This window comes from Bombus impatiens, unplaced genomic scaffold (genome assembly GCF_000188095.3).
Source record: "Bombus impatiens unplaced genomic scaffold, BIMP_2.2 scf_2136, whole genome shotgun sequence".
Classification (NCBI taxonomy): Eukaryota; Metazoa; Arthropoda; class Insecta; order Hymenoptera; family Apidae; genus Bombus; species Bombus impatiens.
This window is the reverse complement of record NT_178555.1, coordinates 24,813-46,146: the sequence shown is the minus strand read 5'-3', so window position 1 is coordinate 46,146 and position 21,334 is coordinate 24,813. Positions and strand designations below refer to the sequence as shown.

The 21,334-nt window shown below is 40.6% G+C and overlaps 2 protein-coding genes across 10 annotated transcripts in view; one reads left to right on the top strand and one right to left on the bottom strand.

The window, feature by feature from the left end:
* The window catches only part of LOC100749307 (metabotropic glutamate receptor), a 33,670-nt gene extending 22,942 nt beyond the window's left edge, over positions 1 to 10,728 (bottom strand). For 3 of the 8 annotated variants that reach the window (XM_003494298.4, XM_012393019.3, XM_012393022.3), the window contains exon 1: positions 10,052 to 10,728. The gene's annotated coding sequence lies outside the window, so the exon portion shown is untranslated. Of the gene's footprint in view, positions 1 to 5,058; positions 6,376 to 7,056; positions 7,235 to 10,051 lie in introns of all 8 variants that reach the window. The other 5 variants (XM_033324275.1, XM_033324278.1, XM_033324276.1 and 2 more) reach the window with 4 other exon arrangements.
* Positions 10,729 to 16,778: 6,050 nt separating this feature from the next.
* On the top strand, positions 16,779 to 21,014 carry LOC100742689 (cysteine protease ATG4D). 2 transcript variants are annotated; one of them, XM_003494328.4, is made up of 6 exons: positions 16,779 to 17,282; positions 17,554 to 17,733; positions 17,908 to 18,255; positions 18,377 to 18,658; positions 18,762 to 19,162; positions 19,246 to 21,014. In XM_003494328.4, the coding sequence occupies exons 1-6, from the start codon at positions 17,219 to 17,221 to the stop codon at positions 19,429 to 19,431; spliced, it is 1,461 nt and encodes a 486-aa protein (XP_003494376.1). In that variant the 5' UTR covers positions 16,779 to 17,218; the 3' UTR covers positions 19,432 to 21,014. The 2 variants fall into 2 exon arrangements, with proteins under 2 accessions (XP_003494376.1, XP_012248449.1); XM_012393026.3 differs by having other exon boundaries at positions 17,219 to 17,282; positions 17,551 to 17,733.
* Positions 21,015 to 21,334: the final 320 nt, after the last annotated feature.

Below are 21,334 nucleotides of genomic sequence, written 5' to 3'. Positions count from 1 at the left end.
TTTGGCCCTTCCACATGGAGACCGGCTGGAAATTTCAAACTGTGTGTGTCTCGGTCGAAAGGGAGGCTGGACTTCCTCAACCCTCATCCTCTTTCCTCTTTTTTCTTTTCTCTCCGTTGAATATTCCGGAGGTTGAATATTCACACGCGTGTTTTCGTATCCCGATTCGCTCGATGTACTTTCTCCTCGCACGGAACCTCCACCACCTATACACCTCATTCTCTACCCATCCATCCACCTCCCTTTTTTCCTGTTTGCGTCTGTCTCGCTGGCTTTAAATAAAAAGGGAGTATCTTCCCGTTTTCCCCGTTTAGAGTATCGACCAAGCGTAGGTGCAGCTCGCAACCACTCGGGATATTTACCCGAAGCTTTCACGATTCCAGCTGCCTCCGATATTCGCGCCTATCCCGCCCTTTCAATTTGGATACATCGATTTTCTTTCCCCCTCCCTTCTTCAAAAGCTCGAAAACCCTTTCTTCCTTAATAACGAAATCTTCGATGAAAATTCGCTGCAAATTTTATTTAGAGAAGGAAAACGGTGCGGTTTACACTCTTGTAGAGGTCCGTGAAGTGGTCGGGACAAACGAAGAAAAACGGTATAAATGATAAAACCTTTCATTTAGGAGAATTATGAACAAAGTTGTACTCTAACAGAGAAATTTGTGTGTTTTCAGCACGTTCATTGCGCACGACGCATTGCGTCTGATTTGACGTGGTACGGTATCCACTTGAATTTTTCTTTAAAAACGTTGGTAAATCGGTCGCGATACGTAGTGACTTCAAAGTTCTTTACGGCCAAAAGATTACTTTGACGTGCGTTGAGAAAGGGTCCGGTGTAATTCGGACCGATGTATGCGAACCATAGAATAGCTGTATTTTCGCGTAGAATCCCTTGGTTAAATTGCCAACTAATTTCGAACAGATCGAGACAGCGCGATTTTGGGTGGGAGAAATCTCGGGGTGTGCCGAGATTCAGGCGATTCGTCGGGATACGGGATAGATTAGAGCGATACCGCGTGAAAAATTTGTCGAAATAGCTCGAAATAACTGTTCCATGTTCCACCTTTCGTTTTTCAAGAACTAGAAAGACTAAAATTTAATTATTGGAAAAAAGAACGAAATAAAAATCCAGTACTTGTAATTGCGAGTGAATCTTCCGTGTTTATAAAACGAACGATATGCTGCGCATTCTTGAACACATTATAGCAGAGTAGATATAAGAAACGTGTATTTAACCTCAACCTATTAAGGATCAGTGTTGCGTTCATTCTACGATATAACTTTTTCCTACACAATTCAGGTTATCAAGTTCTGTTTTTTAACGTCGTCTGAAATTATATTCGGAGTATATTTTATACATTTGTAATTATTTAGATCATTGTAATCATTTGGATTATCGTACTGTGGTACACGTACTGTGGTTTAACGAAGCAATATATAAATTACTTCACTTACGTTTTCCAATAATGTTACGTTTACACAACTTTTACGTATCATTCGTGTACTTGGTCCTTAATGGGTTAAGTACAAGTTCACCCTCCGATTCGACGACCATTATTTTCTTAGTTTCCTTCCACGAATTTCCGAACAATTTCCTTCGTTGTCTGTATCACGAAAAGATAGGTCGCCAGATGTTCTTTCCCGAGCTGTGCAAGAGAGACGCAGATAGAGAGGTGGGGAAAAAGATTTCTCGCGAAAAGCAATCTCGATTGCTCGCGTGTATCTTCGAGGCCGACTACGGAAACGTTCGATCCGCTATCGTCTGTGTATACATTTATGTTCACATATGTGTGTATGTAGGACGTGCGCGCATTAGTAGTTTCCTGGGCAATCACGGGCCGGAAGTTACCCGCAAAATTATTAGTCCGAAAACCGGATACACAGGCTCGATATATGCGATAGAACATCGCGTCGCATCGCGTCGCGTCGCATCGTGGCGAACGGATACTCGGCAACTACAAGGGGCAGAGTTCAACAAGTTTTGCGAAACCAGACGAAAAAATCGTGGATTATGATGGAATTTCAAATTGGCTCGATCGACGCGCGGAGTAGCGAATTTTCATGTCACATTGGACACTGAGTAATTTAACATCCAGAAAATATTAGTTCAAATCTCTGGATATCGCGCGATTAGATATGGGTATTACAATCTTAGACGGAAGTGTTGATTAGGAAAGATCGATAATTTAATGCAGACGATTTATAAAATCAATTAAGGTAAAAGGCTCGCGATGGAATTTTTTATTTGCTTGATCGAAAGGATTGAACGGTGAAACATTGGATTTGTCACTTCGGCATTCTTCCGGATGTTTCAGAATGGTAGATAAGACAGTAATCAGAATAGTACACTTGGTAAACGCGATAAATTTCATGCTAAACCTGTTTATTACCAATTTTGTGAATATGCTATTTAACCACTCGAAACGAGGTGATTATTAATTCAAACACGAGATAAATATCAAGACTACTATACATAACGTATTATAATAATCCCTATAGAAGCGCTTCGAAGTTGAACTACTCGTGAATTTACAGGTATCCAGACCTGCAGAGTCGAAGAATAGTTTTACTTCTCTCTAAATGAGGAATCTCTTAGTAAGTTGAAAAGAGGGAACCCCTGTTCGTTACAATAATCGCGTAGCATCATCCTGTCTGTCCTTTTTAACTATTCTCCGTTGTTCCTTGGTCGAATTAGTTTCCTTCAAAAGATAGTTGGGAGCAAGCGAAAGCATTGTTGTCTCGCAAAGCATTGTTTCCGGCGATTCTGGCGTTTACGCCCCTCTACAACACAATTGCAACGATTTCACCGAGTGAGAAAGGGGCAAAGAACAAATAATTTCGCATTTCCTACGCTATCGCAACCGTATTGCTTTTTCTCGGTTCAGCGTCGCTCCAGCTTTTAGAAAACTTCTTCTAGAAAAGTTCTCTTAACGTTTTTACGGAAAAACATCCCCTTTCGTACAATCTCGTGCTTGTCGGTTAAATTTCTTCAGAGATCAAGACGCGTGTCTCTGATCTGCCCCTCGTTGAAATATCAAAGATTCTTGATACATGTCGTCTTTATCGGATGTCGTAAAAATCGAACAAGATTCGAAATTGTTACTATCATTAAAACTTGTATTCGTGCTACATACTAATTTTTTATCACGTGTAGATATATTTTCGGTAAATAACGTTATAATCATGCAACAGTTGTATGATATTAAACTGCTAATGCATAACTCATATAACAGGTATGATGCCTATATTCATAAAAAATTTCTATCAAGTGTTCAAATACTTTCGGAAATCACAGGTACTTTCGTTTTACTTGCTTACATCGACTGCTCCATTCGTTTAATAAAATTCATGTGTTTCCGTTAGTTTGAGACAGATCTTCGATCACCTACTATCGGTTGTCGTAACAGCGTAACAAAGATTTCGATATAACTTTTTGAAATTCAACAAAATGTTACAATTAATAAGAGGGACGATTGCTTTATTTTACAACTTTTATGTTTAACCCCTGTAGAACGTCGACGGAAGAACGTCTACGGAAGTAGCATTTTCTATTCGAAGCGCAGGGCATGCGAAATAGCCGGCATCGAATTTTCAATGGAGCTCCTGACGAAAGATCGTTTGAGGATTAGCAGCCGCTTTCATGGCTGAAATGCGCAGAATTAAATATTCCTTAGACTCGCTGGTTTTACCTCTCAGCGTCGGAGAATCTGTATATTGCATAAAGTAAATCGGGTTTTCCGTGATTTGATATTCTTGAGGCTTGTTCCTGGTTCTGTATCCTGTAGACCTGGATAGACCGTCTGAAATCATAATGCCTGCACCGAATAGCTAACAAGCTCTATTAGAATCACTGACAAAACTGTTCTAGTTACGTGTAATAATATACTATACCTAATGTTTGAAATCTCTGTGAGATCGTACTCTATTAAACCATCGTTAAATTGTTTGTCTGTTTTCTTCCGATATGTTGAAAAGAATATGAATTAATTCGAACGAACGGAGGAAATAAAAGAAATCTGTTGCTCGAGAAATGAAATGAACAGCCCGTCTCGTTCGCCGCCAGAAATTAGCTAATTCGCTCACGTACCGTGAATAATTGGTGTGCGTAAAGCAGAACGGTTTCAAGTCGTTGCTCGATAAACATCAGACAGGTATCTGTTGCATATAAAGTCTGGCTCGAGCTCGGTTCGCGATTATTGAACCACTAGATCGTTAACAGCTTCGAAACTAGTGACGCACCATGTGCGTCATCTGAGGGAATTCTTTATCGGTAATCGTTATCAGTCAGTTATAAAAACAGTTGGAGGTATAAGATCGCGCAGAAAAAGTGTAGCAGAGAAATTAAAAATTGTGTAAAATTGAAAAGTGGTTAACGACTGTAAGATAGAGTGAAAAGTGAATAATACGTAAACAAGACCGTAAGAACATCGATATGTCGGTTTCTGAAGATTGTCTTTTAGCTAGAGATCGGCCTAGGGTGGGTTAAATGGCAGTTCGTGTCGACTGGACCGCTCGAAATCGTATGTACACGTTCGATTTACGGCAGAATTCCATTTATCTGAATCCATCGAGGGATTCAGATAGTCAGGGGATTCAAACAGTTCGTATAACTGGAATTCATATAATAGAAGTTTCACTGATTCCCCATGATTGCAATTTTTTGAAAGAGTTCACTTTTGGATAAGTGGATTTCGATCAGTTGGAGTTTATTTAATCGGACGCTAATTAAAATTTTGTTGAAATAAATAAAGTTATTAAAGTATAATAAAAATTCTGTTATATAGTAGAACTCTGCATTGAGATAAGTGGAGTCAATGAGCAGGAATTAGTTTAACCGAGCAGTATCTGATATTTCGTTCCAATAAATGGAGTTCAGATAAATGGAGTTTCACTGCGTGTTTCTCCGGACGAAAAGCATCATTTTCTTCGTAAAGCAGCCGGCCCTCAAGTTCGACGGCCGTACTTTTCGCGCACCCTGTACAGATCCACGGTAGCCGATTCCAAATATAAACTTTCCGGTCTTCCTCTCCCAGTCGTTGATTAAAGGGTATTACTTACTCGGTAGTCGTACAAGCTCGAAAAGTCGACCCGTTTTCTTTGAGCGTGAAGCGAGAACCGGTAAAGTGCTGTTCCTCTGTTTCTTCGCCAACCTTTCCACGCCACACCTCTCTTTTTCTCCGTTCCTCTTTCTTCCTCTGATTTCTTCTCTACCTTTTTTTTCTACTTCTCCTGTATTGCCCGGTCGCTACGTCTGATTCACTCTGCCTCTCCCTCTTTTGTACCTTCAACTTGTCAGGAAGATTCGAGTTTCCGCGATACGGTCCAGCACCTTCACCTTTTTCTCTCTTCCCTTTTCCCTCTTCCCCCTGTCGTTCTGTTTCTCTCGCTCTATCCTCCTCTCAGCTCCACCCCAACCCTCCTCTTTTCCTCATATCACACTCACTATTTCTCCTCATCCTCGTTTTCGCTTTTAGTTCCGCCACCCTCGCTCTCTGCACTCGGCAACCCTCCTCGCCTTTAATACAGCAACCTCCTCCTTCTCTAGGCCACCGACGTTGAACCACCCCCGACAACGTCCTCTTCAAAACTCGCTACACGCGCAACACTTTACCAAATGAGTTCTAATTCATGCCACGTTCCTTGTCGCTCCCTCCCCACCTGCCTCTACTCTTTCCCTCTCTTTCTATCCATTCCGCGTCCTTTTTCTCGTTCTGTTTCACATTCGTCTTCCTCTGTCTCACCCCTTTTTTCTTTGAAGTACCCGAAGCTCTCTGCTACTCCTCGACTTTTCGTTCCTTCCACTCGTCGACGAAGGCGCCGCTGCTGTTCATTTAGAGACTCACCCCCGTTTACGATGTCGCGTCGCCAGTATGTTGTTTCGCCAACGTTTAACCTCGGCTCTTCGTACGCGCGCGTTTATGAATCGCGTTGTCATCCACGCGATTCGACGTCGTTCGTCCATTGGACGGCTCAGAGTCCGTTACCGGAACGGCCACCCTCTTCTTTGTTTCCACTCGCTGTCTCCTTCATTACAGTCGCTCTTTCGCCCTTTTGGTCACTCTATCTCCCATCGCCTATTTGTACGTTCGTGGTATTTGGATTTCGTTATCCCGTTTAATTCGAGCGTTTAACCGCTTGATGGTGCTCTTTCGGCTTGAGGGATGTCGCTACGCCTTCTGGTGCACGTATTTTTGGAACACGAACAAGTTGGACACGTGTGCCGGGAGATGATTTCACCGAACGGATTCGGAAGAGAATGCAGATGGATTCTACCGCTAATTTCACGTTTTCTTAATCCCTGGTGGCTTGAGTCGTCGACGAGAAGGAATAGTGGCCTGTTCAGATCGGATATAACAAGCGCGTGGGGAAACTGATCTGGAAACGGTAGAACTATGATCGCACCGACTTCTAATTGGAAGGCTTTCGCGACGCTACAGCAACGGGATTCTACCGTAAAGCGGACCAAAGACTTTCGATCGACGCTAGATGGAGCGAAGTTTCCGGATTAGCCGATCCAATTCCCCAATCGCTCTGTAACTCGCGAATCGATATCGAATCCGCTGCCTGGATTCTGTATAACGCGGTTAAGATTCGTCGCGGTTATTTCAATCTCGAGACCCCGATGGTGCCAGGCTTTCCCAGGCATCGGTTAAAAAAAGGAGGGAGCGAAACGTCGTTTCTCGGACGCGATATTAAAGCCCAGCGACGATGCCGCGATGGTACGGTAATCGAGCTACAGAACGTACCAAGATAGTCAGTGCATGAATTGCGATGGTTGTCTGTAACGTGGTCTAGAATCCGAGCAATTGCTAGAATGTCGATTAATCCAGCATCGAATGTGGTAACGGTGTTTAGCGGACGAAACTGGAAAGGCTGTATCCGCGAGGAGACGGATCTTCTCGTCGCGTCTGTGGTCTGTTTGCCTTACGATAGCGAATCAATAGCACCGCTTACCGCCCCTCAGCTTCGCTCTCGTTATTTGTGCAATCGAGTCTTCGACTTGTGGTGACCTTATCTTCCGTAATAATCGTCTCGAGCGACGTGCTGCTCGTCTACCAGCTCTCTATAGCTCCGTTTCTCCACCGTTTCGCCATTCGTAGGAACGTCGGGATTGTTTCTCCGTTCAACAACCTCCAGTTCCTAGCGAGCGATACCTCCGTTTTCAGGGTCGCCCTCGAGAAATTTTGTTCGCTCGTCGCCTTCTGACACACATTTCCCCACGGTTATCGCGTGTCTGCGAGCAATAAAAACAAATCAATATCACCCTCCTCTTCCTTTCCTTCCTCCCGCCCTCTCTCTCTATGTATCTATCTATCTATCTATCTATCTCTCTACCGACGTTACTGCCTGAGGATACTTATTTCACCCCCTTTTGTGGGCGCCGAGATTACTTTTCTCTTCCCAATTGTGCCTCCACCACTAGGACCTATCCCTTTATCTCCCTTCGGTTCCGGAAACTTTCCACTCTTCTCGATGTTCCTCTTAGCTTCCTTCTTTCCCCCTTCTCGATCACAGCATCCTGTTCGCCTTCCTGAAAACGATTCCCTTTCTTCGCCAGTATCCTCTTTATTGCCGGCCTTGTTACTATTTTATCAGTCGGTCTCTGCGTCATCGGGACAAGGTCTCTGTCTTTCTTACTGTCTCTCCTTCTTTGTCTCTTCTTGCCTGCCTCTCGATCTCGAAACTCGACATGCAGTTTCATTCTTTTCTTCCTTTTTCTTTCATTATTACGAGTATTATTATCATTGTTGTTGTTATTATCCGTATCGGCGAATCCCAGTAAATTTTTCTTATTATCCTTGGTAAGAGCTCGTTAGAAGGCTGATCGATCAGCACGACATTCGATGAAAGACTGTAACGAAAAGCCCGCGTTTCATCGTCGAGGGGTACTTACGATCGTTTGCCATCCGATGCTAGTTTAGACGCCAAGTATACGTAATCACCACATCGAATACTCTTTTCACGACTAACCGATGATTTTAGGTGGCAACGACTATCAAAGTTAGTTTACATTTGATTTTCACGGCACACGAAATGATTTCGGGCTGTCGAATTCTCTAAACCTAACATTCGTGCCTCGATTCATCTAGAAATCGTGCAATTTTCCAAATTTGGCTATGGGGATGGGTATTTAAAATGGTATTCGAGAAGATGGTACATGAAAGAAATGCTCACATTATGTTATGCAACAGTTATTGTTTCTTTGAAGTCGAAAAATAGTTTGGACACACCTTAACTGCACTTGAAAAGATATTTCAAATTAAATAAATAACTGATTCATACCAGTTAAGTGACGTTAAGTTGCTTGAATTTAGATAACATAGCTTATCTAAACGAGGCTTGAGAGATAACTCTTTGTTATTTATGTTTCCTGATCTTTTTCTAGCATGGAAAGATCAAGATTATTTAAAAACAATTAACGCAATTGTTACGCTAATAAAATTGTATTCTTCCATCGTGTAGAATGATAAAACTGATGAATTTTAAGAAAATAACATTTCGCAACACAACAGGCTACAGAAATAGTAAAATCGGAAATTCTTGTAGGCAAAATTCAGACAAATCTTATGCAGACGTCGTATAATACGTTTGTTAATTAAGTTGCAGTTGCTTAATATAATGTTAGAGGAATTATGAACAAATATAGTACTGCAAGAGTAATACACCGAGATATCCCTATTTTTCGATATAAATACTAATACTGACTCGTTATTGTGATATTATCGAAATTGTTGTGAATTTCCCGAAGTGGCGATTGAGAAAAGTAGGCGATACGTGGTGTATGATGATAGATCTACGAAATTCTCACCAATGAATTCCAGGCTGATCGTTTTGGCCGGCCCGACAATTCTCGAGTTAATTCCATTGAGAATATACATAACATAACCGGAAGTGGAAAGGTAGAAAGATTATCTATCCGACCAATAACATGAATCTTCTTGCCGGGCCCCTCTTTTCCGTTTCAGTCTAGGAAAAAGCTTCAGAGAATCGACTCCGGTGGCTCGATTCGAGGAGCAATCACCGCTCACGCCTACCCTCAAAGGATCTCTGTGCCGAGCGCAGGCGAAAGGAAAAAGTTTAAACTTACGACCCGAGGGGTGAGTCTCGTAGAATTCCAGTATGGAACGGTCAGACGTGTAACGAGCGAAAGAGAGGAGAGAAAAAAAAGAGAAGAAAAGAGGAAGAGGAAATCCATAGCGGTTGTTCACGGGTTTTTTAGTGCGGGTTAGCGTTATCGTGCCCCGCCTGAAAACTCTTTAGATGGACGCTTAAAAGCCTCGGGTACGAAAATTGCCGGCTGACCTAAATAACGATCTCTCTATTTCATTCATTGCGCGGCGCGGAAAAAGCGCTGGCGACACGCAGTCGACAACGACGCCCGACGCGACGTTCGCCACCGCTGCCGCGTCGGTTTCCCTCTCTGTTCGGAAATAATTAGCCCCGGACCGCCGCCGCGTGCAAATATGATGCGTATCGAATCGATAATTCCTTCCCAGTGAGAAGAGCACGACGTGTTTACCACCCCTGCATCGTAGCCAAATTCAGATGCCAAGGAAATCAGCCGGAAGGGGTTGAATCTTCGACGATCCCTCGATCAATGGCCGCTTCGCTCGATCGGCACGGTCAAACGTTGCTTCTTCCTATTCGAATTGCCTCCGAAGCGATTACCGATCTATATTGAAAAATCAAAGACACGATCGTCGATCGATCAGCCTCGCGATTCTTCGTGGATCCTTAGGTATCGCCCGTTTTCTTACGAGTCGTGTCGAACAAAGTCACGCCTAATACCTTGGAAATGAAAGAACAGAGCAACGGAAAGAGAGATAGGTAGAAGGAGAGAGAATGCTAAAGGTTCCCGTTAATCACGCGCGTCCGATGGTTTATGTCTAACTTAGAGATTTAGGTAGACCAAGGTTATCCGAGGCGGGTGGCAAGGATCGGCCTCGGTGCGACATGCAGCCGCGAGAAAAGTGGCAACGATCGAATATCTTGTCCTTGACGGACCTTGTAAGCCTTTTTTCTTCCGACGCTTGGATCCCTTGCTACTTACCACCTTTCGGATGATCCTCAGATATCCAGGGCTTTTCCTCGACCAGGCGGAGGGAAACTGTTCGGTGATTAACTACCAGCTACTGCCGATCTGTTCACGCGAGAACACGTTTCCTACTTCTAGTAGCAGAACCACTTGTACCCCGAGATCGATTCGCGAACCACCCCTTACACGTGTAGCAGAGACTCGATTCACCATCAACGATTCGAAAATCCCTCCTGCGGGTGTACTTTTGCTTACCCCCGACAGGAAGATCACAAATCTCGAGAAATCAAGCACGAATTCCTTACTTTATCTCGAACCACGCGGTGACGCGTCTCGAACAAACGAAACCAGGACGATCCCACTAACTCGACCGCTCGACGACGAATTATACCAGCTGATATTAGGCGTGGAGGTCAGGATACTGGTCCAGAAGGGTGCATCCGAGATTCGAACGATCCGTACACATCGTGGTCGTGCCCTAGATTCGATCAACCCGGTCTGAACCCGATCTTTCGTTCGCCTCTTATCTCATCCGTTCCGCGAATCGGTAATCGAGGTGTTAAAAGGGTTCTCGAGGGGGTTGTTTGGCAACATGACGGGTAAACGTGAAGCGACTACGCGTCGTGGTTGCCGCCACAGCACGACTGGCCGGCCGGCCGAACTACCCTCACTGCTTTCGCCCCGTATCTCCTGCCTGCTTTTCCTCTTTCACTGGCGCGCGCGCTCTCTCTTCCCTTCTCTGTCTCTACTACCCTCACCACCACCGTGCACCCCTCTTTCCCCCATTCGACGATCCATCGAGCTGCTATATATGCGTTTCGTTTCGTCCTTTTCCAACTCGATATTCCATCACCTTCTCGCATCCCCGAATTTCCCGTGACTTTTCGATTTTCCGCGTGACGTTACGTTGCTTGCAGTTTCAAACGTTTCCGTCGTGGTCACTTGGAACGTATTAAAGGTAATTTGCGTAGAAATTGGCGTCGTTCCTATGTTAAAGTCGTTTTACAGATTAGAATCGTTCGTTTCCAATGTTTCAAGGTTTACGAAGTCAAATTTAACTCTTGGACATTGCTACATCGTTTTTGGTAACGTTTTGCGTTGTGCGAGTTTTCTTTTGACATCATCTTTCGGTAATGATGTCGTAGCGATGTTATTAGCAACCATCTTTTCTACCTCGCATTTAATATCGAATTGCATTTATTTGACTCCAGCGATTTCTAAAATAAAAATGAAATTGTATTAAGATGAAATTCCTTTCTAACAATAATTTTCAAGGGTTAACACTTTTTACGACACACAATAATATAAGTTTATCCTTTTATGTAAATTCCCTCGATAATAACGCAAATCCATTGTAAACCTTTCAAATCGACTTACAGGAGAAGTCGAACCAAAGATGCGACACGATGCGTAAGAAAGAAAAGAAACGCGAGTTCACCTTGCAAACACCTCTTGGTCGTACACATAAGCCCCCGCCCTACCGATAATAATTAATTCTGCAAATTGAACACTCGTCACAGCAGACGTGCCGTGTTTGAACACCGTGTTAACTCGCCGCTGTAACAATATTACAACAATCATCGCATCGGTGATGACGAGTGCGTCACGTGCGCCTGCAAATTATAGTAACACGGCGTAATTCACGAGACACGATGGATTCTCGTCTGGAACGAGCAAACAGCCCGGATCGATCGCGATCGCGTGTACTGTCTCAAAAATACAGACGTCCTCGAGACGTCTTTGGACGCCGCGCCGCGCAGCGCCAATGGAAAATTTAAAAAAAAAAAGTCGTTAGCTTTTAAGATCGTAAAAAGCTACGAATAAAACGTTGTGTATTTTATTTCTAAAACGGAGCTCGATCGGGCCACGAAAGGGTTACACCGAGTTATTTTTACGCTCGACGAGTTTCTTCGTGGCACAGAAGGAAGAAGGAGTAGTGGTCTTTCAGAAATTCTCAGTTCGTGCATCAGTAACAAACATTGCTCGGTGTAAATTTTCTCGCGTGCTCGATCGAACGACGAGTAGCGTCTCTTCGGGTGCACTCGCGGTCGGAGGTTGAGAGGATCGAATCGTACGATGGTTGAACCGAAATGGCCATCGTCGATCAAGGAACATTAGTTACATCTGGACGCAACTATGAGGAATTACGATCGAATTATCAAAAAACCTGTCAACAATTTTCAATATAATCGTCCGTTTCCCGCAACAATGACGTTTTCAGCGAATGACTTCCCACAGAAACGATGAAAGCAACAAACGCTCTAATCTGTCTCGGAACGGCACTCGATCTTGTTTGCAGGTTTTTCTAAGATGGATGAGCACAAAAGAAGCTATATACGATTCTGTCCTTGGTTGGTGCCTTCCGGGCCGTTTGCACACGCGATAGCTTAAACAGCGCCTTACACGTGACATGTCGAGAAAAGCGTCGCGTCGCCTGCAGGATTTATTCTGTAGCCAGGATAAACTGCGTTGGAAATAATACCTTAAACGCGGTGCAGCTTTCACGATGGCACGTCAAAAAGTTTGACAACGACGGCACGATGTATTAATTAAAATGAAATCCTCGGTCTGGCACGGTCAGCTCGGCTCCTCTAATTCGCCGGATATTCCGGTCCAGCTCCTTCAACGTCCGCCCGGGATTCGAACAATCTCCTTAAACGATGCGGAAATTAGCAATGAAATTATTATTAGACACGTAGAGAGAGAGAGAGAGAGAGAGAGAAAGCACTCGTAGAATCAGTGGAATATTCTAAGAGAGATGAAATGGCAGGTTTTTCGTGGAAAAATATCGGGATAAGATTAGATACGTTGGATTGAAAAATTTTAGTAACGTAGTTGCTAATAGAACATTACTAACATTTTATTGGAACATTACTGATAACGTTGCTATGGAACGTTACTAATAATTATCAGATTACTCTATCAAAATGGATAAAATCTTAATATCATAAAGTAAGATACGATTATTTAGTCAGTTATAACATCTTAGATGTTTTAACACGTTTAACATTTATACTTTAATATCTTTCATATTTATGAGAATATATCGAATTAAATATATTCCATTTACCCGCATTTTCCTCTGCCTTAACCGTTTCATAGACAATAAAAATTAACCATGGGAGTAATAATGATTATTTCCAATAATTAATTAATTAATGATGATAACCTTCTAGTACTCTACTATCTACTGTTCACAAATATTTTGCCCATTTTTATGAAGTAATCTGATAACACTTTCTTCATATGGGTAAGCATCTACATCTAGTCTCTCCAATCGATATTAGATTTTCATCCTTGCAGAACGAACTCGCATAGCCGAAGTTTCGTTTCGGCCGCCTCGTTTCCGCAAACTTTGCCAATCTTTCACGGTCTCTTTACGCGAGAGCGGTTTTTTACCGAGCGAATACCCATGAACAGCTGCGCCAGGTTATTAATCAATCGTTCCCCTGACTCGACGAATTTCACCAGTTTGTTTTAACTTAGCGTGCACTAATTCGTACACATTGGTGGCCCCCATTCCATGTAATCGCAGGGGTCATGTATTTCGCGAACGATTTATTTTCTTTCCGGTTGCCTTTCCCCTTATTCCACGCGGCCATTCGCTAGCCAGCCATTTCACTATTTTACCTAGAATAATGAAACTCCAGATTAATTCTATCAGTCAGAGTTTCGAGCGGCATTTCGAAGCAACGTGTTCTTCAACTGGTTCGATATTTGCGTCCAATATGAAACATAAACAATGTTATTGTTCTCGAGTCTCCTAAGAAGATAAAAAACAATCTTTTTGGTGGAAAAATATATATTGTGTGATGAATACGATATTAAATATTGTGAGTATTAGAATAATTTATTTTATCTTCTAAACTAAATAAGAGTAAAAAGTTGAAACAAAAGTAAAATTTAAGCCCCAACTTTAGTGTGATTGAAAAAAATGAAAGTGGCAGAAACTCCCGATTTGCCATTTGTTCTACGTTTAAGTGTTGAACAACATAAAATCAACAAATATACATTCTCTGTTTACCAGAAAAATCTCCACTTCCATTTGGCACTTTCGTCATTTACTATTGCAACTCCTGGATTAGCAGTTCGATGGAGATCCACCTATCGAACGGCAAAGACTTTCAATTAGCGACGCAGTATCGACTCGTTACCAAAATCGGAAGTGGAGTCGATTTATCGATTCCGTCAAGCTAATATCGCGCAAAACTATTCCGCGTCTCACATCCTACGTGCCCGTTGCATGTTTACACGCTCGCCGTTCGGACAGAAATATAGCTCAACTAATGAGTCTCTCTGTACCCAAAGAGAGTTGCCGTTGTTGCGACAGCGATCTCCGTTGGTGAGCGTTCAATTCTACATCCCCAATCCTGTCTATTTCGGGTATCGATTTCGAATGACCTTTGCTTCATCGATCTTCGGTTCGATCGGCGCATTACAAGATGGCGGATTGATTGCCAGTGAATATGACTCCTTCACCACACTCTTCATCTGTCAATCAAACCACAATCCGATCAAAAAGGATCTTAAGGGAGAGAAGCGTTAAGAACTCGCCGTTAATGTCCTTATTTAAGCCGTACACCGTGATTACGTCGGTCCGCCAATATTCTTGCATGACCTAATTTCCGTCCCACTACCCACTCTCTCCTACCTATCACTTCTCTCTTCTGTCACCCTACCCCAACTCCCCAAGACAAGTCTAAACACAAGACCGAGTTATACTTATTCTACAAATAATTATCCCCGCTACGTGTATCCCCTTGTTGATTTTCCAGTATTGTCTCTGCTTTTATTATCTGACACACGTATACGTATATATATATATATATACGTATATATATATATGTGTGTATGCATATGCTTAGGTACGATGAGCCAGCTTTAGGGAAACACTCCCCTTCCCTGCACTCTCGCCCCATTCCGCCATTCCTCGAATTATCCCGTGGTACCGGCCCTCCCCTCTCCAAACTTTCCTGCATCACCCCACTTCTTTGCAGAGATTTGCCACGGTGCTTTCAATACACCTGCTACCGACTATTGTTAATGTAACACTAGTCGGGAGAGGGAAATTATTGTCCTGACAGACACACCGTTCCATTTCCTTCCATCAATCTTGGTTCTACGAGCACCGATGACCGGCACGAGGCACCGATTCATATTTTTGCAACGACGACGGGTGCGATGTAAAATTTAGAACGAGCGCGAACGTGGTAATCAATGAGGTAAGCCGGGATACGCGTATCTCATTGGTTATTCCGTGACAAGACGCGCATGACAGTTTCCTCCTGTGTGTGTGTATGTGTCTCTCTCTCTCCTTCTCTCTCTCTCTCTCTCTCTCTCTCTCTCTCTCTCTCTCTCTCTCTCTCTCTCTCTCTCTCTCTCTCTCTCTCTCTCTCTCTCTCTCTCTCTCTCTCTCTCTCTCTCTCTCTCTCTCTCTCTCTCTCTCTCTCTCTCTCTCTCTCTCTCTCTCTCTCTCTCTCTCTCTCTCTCTCTCTCTCTCTCTCTCTCTCTCTCTCTCTCTCTCTCTCTCTCTCTCTCTCTCTCTCTCTCTCTCTCTCTCTCTCTCTCTCTCTCTCTCTCTCTCTCTCTCTCTCTCTCTCTCTCTCTCTCTCTCTCTCTCTCTCTCTCTCTCTCTCTCTCTCTCTCTCTGTCATACGCGCGATTTTCGTCCCCCGTCTCTTTCTTCAAACCTTCTGTCCTGCTCGTTCGCGCTCCCACCATGGAACATCCAAACTCCTCGTCTCACCGTTCATCACATACCCTCGCTCCTCTCGCTTCTCTTTTCCACCTGATTTTCTCTGTATTCCTCTCTGTCGGTCCTTCCTGACAAAAGTGCATTATTACACTGCAATGAAAAGGGATAATGTACCCCGGTTGCGCTCCGTTATTTCTCCATTAATCCTACTCTGCTGGTGGCAGTCGTGGTTTCAACATTTTTTTCCCCTTTCTATTTCGGCTGCTAATCAATTAGAATTAAAAAAGTGTGAAAATAACGAGACGAGAGAAATGACGAGGTTCATCGTGTAATAGTGACATTACGATTTTCCCTTTCTGTGTTCTCTTTCTTTCCAACTCGCCAACTCTCCATGATAGTAACATAAAGGAAATTTTAAACGAAAGAGGTAATCTGTTAATTAATCATTTGAATGAGTTGAACAGATCACAGTGGACCTTGCTCGGTTTTTATTCAATAAATGGTTGCCTGTTTAATAGGTAAATTCTGCTGTTGCTGTGGGATTTTTTAAAATCCGGGTAAACACGGTACAATGTTTGTTAGACTCTCGAAAGGAGAATTAATGAAATGGCGATAGGTATTTGCAGTACCGTAAAATGAAAATGAATAAACAGAAAACCATGATCCGTTATGATTACCAGTAATATAGTGTATCTATTCTATATACGATAATAAGTTATAAACTTATTTTTAAATAATTGTTTTGATATCTTTTTATAACTCATAAAATACCATTGTAGCAATTAATGAAATGTTATTGATAGAAGAAGAGTACATATGATAAATACAACTTAATTGTTGTATATTGGAAAGAAAGGAATTATCGATCATATATTCTTACATTATTTGCTCAAATAATTAAAGCATCCTCAAGTGTGTGCATTCTTTGATAAGATACATACCACCATTTCGAAATCAGATCTGGGCAGCGCAATCCTTGCTTGTCCCTGCATTCTATCGATGCACTTGCATGCACTTTTATAATGTTTAATTTTACCACAATACGGCGCTGGTGAAGTTATCAACGGGCGCTTTGAATTTCACCACGCTCTTTGTAAACACGCGTCCTTCCCTGTCGACGGCTCGAGTGTGTCTTTATACTATTTTTGATCGCTTGCTTTATGATACGCCACTTGTTTCGTTTATTCTCAAGTTGACCACCATCTTTAAGAAAACAAATTATTCTTGTAGAGTATCTTACGGACCTAGTATTTCATTTGAAGGAAATGAAGCGTTAAGTTAACAGTAGGCTGGTAATGAGCTTTGTGTTGAGCTCGGCGTGTGCATCAACCGATGCATAATTGTGTTAAATTCTTCTGTGACAATAGTAACCAGATCGTACGCAATGCGATAAAACTGTGGTTGTGTGCGCTGTCCACGTAACCAAAATCGTATTCATACAAAAATGTAATCACCTTTCTGTGCGGTACTTAAATGTCTTGAAATACATGCTTTCTAAAATTTACTTGTTGGGCATGAATGGACAGGTGCAATCCTCCAGGGAAAGGTTAGGTAAGTGTCGAATTTAATGCGAGTCAATTACGCATAAAAATTTCCTAGTAATTGATTTCTTCCTTGATTGTTCATAGTTGTGAGCAACGGAGATTTCTGTTCATTAATCATACCTTTTTTATTAGTAAAATCTAGATCATGATTCTTAGTGATCCTACTTCATTCTTTTTTCATCCACTAAGCAAACTTTTTCGTATAATTGGTCGTAAAGAAAAAAAGTTTTAGAAATATATGAACCATTGATTTGTTAAATGTCGCTTATTCTTAGGAGGTTTTACTAACAGTACAATAGGGCTGTTCTCTGGGATTATTGCCACTGACCGTGTTCCAAACATACAACTAGCGGCTACTACAAACAATGAACTACCTATGGATGATTCCAATGTTAGTACAGAAGTTGATAGCAAAGTCAAAACAAAATTATTATCCATGTGGAATAATGTTAAATATGGTTAGTGTGAAACAATTTCATAGTTAGTTAACACATTCAATGTAGAAAACATGAATGTACATGTTATAGAAAAATTGATTCCTGCCACCATCCTTCAATTTTATATGCCACATTAAACGTGCTAACACATGTGCATATTGCAACAAATCTCATTTAGATTTGATTTCTTTGAAGGCTGGACCATCAAAGTAGTTAAACCAAATTTCTCAAAAGAATCTCCAGTATGCTTACTTGGAAAAATTTATCGCAAAAAGCCAGAAGAATTTTTGGAAAAGGCTTCCGAAGCTGAAAAGACTTTAGACACTGGAAGTGAAATATCTTTAGCTATGGATGCTATTAGTTTTGAAGATGGCATAGAGGAATTTAAAAAGGATTTCACCTCGCGTCTTTGGTTAACATATAGAAGGGAATTTCCTATATTGAATGGTTCTACATTTACCACTGACTGTGGTTGGGGATGTATGCTACGTAGTGGTCAAATGATGTTGGCACAGGCATTGGTCTGCCATTTTCTTGGAAGAGGCACTTATCTTCATCATAAATTTTAGTTATAAATTGCAATACAATAATTATTGAGTATACATATTATACATATATTATATATATTATAATCTTTTTATAGAATAATTTATTTTCTCTATAGAATGGCGGTGGCAGGTAGACCAACCACTAAAAACAGAACAACAAAAATTGGATGAACATAATCACAGGTTAATAATTAAATCGTTTGGAGATCTACCAGACAGCACATCTCCATTTTCCATACATACACTTGTTTCTTTGGGTGCCCTGTGGGGAAAACGTGCAGGAGATTGGTATGGACCTTCCTCTGTAGCTCATCTTTTAAGCCAAGCAGTAGAACAAGCAGCAGAACGACATCCAGTATTTAGTAACTTGGCTGTTTATGTTGCTCAAGATTGTGCAGGTGATACAGCAGCTGAGATTCCTTTTATTTGAATTGAATAATATTATTTAATAGGAATTTTTCTGTATACTCCCAACACCTAATTTATAATATCTTTTTACAGTTTATCTGCAAGATGTAGAAAATGTATGCCAAATGCCGGATGGCAAGTGGAAATCTCTTATACTTTTTGTACCTTTAAGGCTTGGTGCTGACAAATTGAATCCTGTTTATGCATCTTGCCTAACACATTTACTTACGCTAAATACCTGTATTGGAGTTATCGGTGGCCGACCTCGCCATTCGCTTTATTTTATTGGTTTCCAGGAAGATAAATTAATTAATCTAGACCCACATTATTGTCAAGAAACTGTTGATGTATTAAAAGATAATTTTCCTTTGACGAGTTTTCATTGTACTTCACCGAGAAAAATGTTAATATCAAAAATGGATCCTAGTTGTTGTGTTGGATTTTATTTTCATAATAAAATGCAATTTACAAACTTTATGGAGATTGCTCCCTCTGTATGTATGGTCATTCTCATGAAGATCATTGTTCTATATTTTAGATAATTCCTAAATCCAATGATATATTTTTGGTATTACAGTACTTGGTGCCGGAAGATGAGAAAGTCGACTATCCGATGTTTTTATTTTGCGAAGGGAGCGGGAAAGATCTCCAACAAAAAATTGAAATTGCAGAAAACATAATTCCCACTACTGCCTCATTTACAGGTAGTGGGACGTATGATGATGATCTTGACGAGTGCGAAGAATTTGAACTAGTACAGTGAGATATTTATCATAGACATTAAAGAAGAAATATCATGTACTTAAAAAACATTCATGGATAGTTTTTTGAGAAGAATGATAATGTTTGTCATTAATCATAATTCTCTCTTCATTCGTCCATATATGTACAAGGAAGAAATCAATTGACGACTTTAGCAGATGACAACGTTGCATATTAGAGAGTTGAGTATTAATTTCTAAAATGAATTTATGCCGCAAGATGATCTTTAGATCTCAACGTGCTCGTTAAATGACTGACGTGAATTAATATATCAATATTTTCCATTCGCGATAATGCATTTATAGATTCAAATTAGCGTTATCGTTGATACTTTATTTCTGTGATCATAATTTAATGCGGCTTTTGTATATCGTTGTGTTGTTGCACAATTTTTTTTATCTTGTTTATTGATCTCAAAAGTTATTGCTTTTAAATATTTGTTAGGATATTGATTTACTATATGACTTAGAATTGTCATAACCAAGAAGATATTTATTCTTTTTCACGCAATTATCACGTCAAGAACTTGCGTAGATCGTAAGTTGACGATTTTGTTATAAAGAGTACTTTTTATAAAAATTTCTTAATTCCTTACGGAAATGTTCCTGACATAGCTTATTTTGTAACACAGCAATATTAGATTTCTCTTAGATTTTTTGCAAAAGCAACTTGAGTATATTTCGTTGTGTGCTTAAGTCAAAAATGTGTGTGTATGTGTGCAATCATCAGCGCACATTATACATATATTTAACCATATCTACCTGTTATAACATTTAAGCTTCAATTAATTTAAATTCTTTTTCATAACACAGCTTTAAGTTATTTATTTATTTAATATGTATTCTAATTTTCGTTTGACGACTATATTGAACTTATACTAAGTTCCCAAAGCGCATCACTATGTTTGACATAACGTTTTATGTTATGAAAGAGAAACATGTAATTAACCCTTTGCACTCGAGAGGTGACTCAGTCGCCACGGCGTTCCGTGCTGCAACTCCAGTGGTAAGCGAAAGACGACAGACCCTGTTCATGCTAGATTTCGACATCTCCAATTGATGTGAGTGCAATATTAGTTCGTAAATTGGTTCCCTAGCTCTTTACGTTCTTTGTTAGGAAATGTAAAATGTTAGACTTTAAAATGGAGATAAAATATTTAATCTCATATCCCGCCGAAACTAGAGTTCTAATAACGTCTCCAACGTTAGTTCGCATTCGAAGATCATGGCGAAAGTATAATAGTTTAAAAACCCTAAAAAGATGATTTTCGTAAGTGAAATTAGCTCAAATGAAAATGAACTTAATTTTGAACTGTTGAAAAATGAGATAAATTGCATTCAAGAATGCACCTTGGTGAAATCTTTATAAATTATCATACCAAAAAGAGATACGGGGATTAATATTACAAAATCATATTTTCAAAGTTGTAAATATAGATAAAGCATTAGAATATAATGTTTTTGTAAGTTAATTTGTATATAAAATCATTTTACGCTAGCTGTAAGACACGCGTCACGTATACGCTAAATCATCTCTACTAGCTGCTACGCCCGACCGAAAAAGTCCTTGAGTGCAAAGAGTTAACAGCATATATAACATTAAGCTATTGTTATCATGAAAAAAATGAGTTAATATTCGAATGAAAAGAAAATGTGAGCATGATATATAAGGTATATTATACTCATATTAATTAAGGTCTGTACACAACTAAAAGTTATTAAAATTCTTATATCGGTACAGTTAAAAATAAATATGAAAAAATGATAAAAATCATGTTCCAAAGTTTATTTCCTGTTTCGTTAATACATCTTAAAATTACAATATAAACATAATATATATCATACCTTAATACACTTGCATCATACGAGCCTCAATAAATTCTACCAATTTAGAATAAGTCTTTA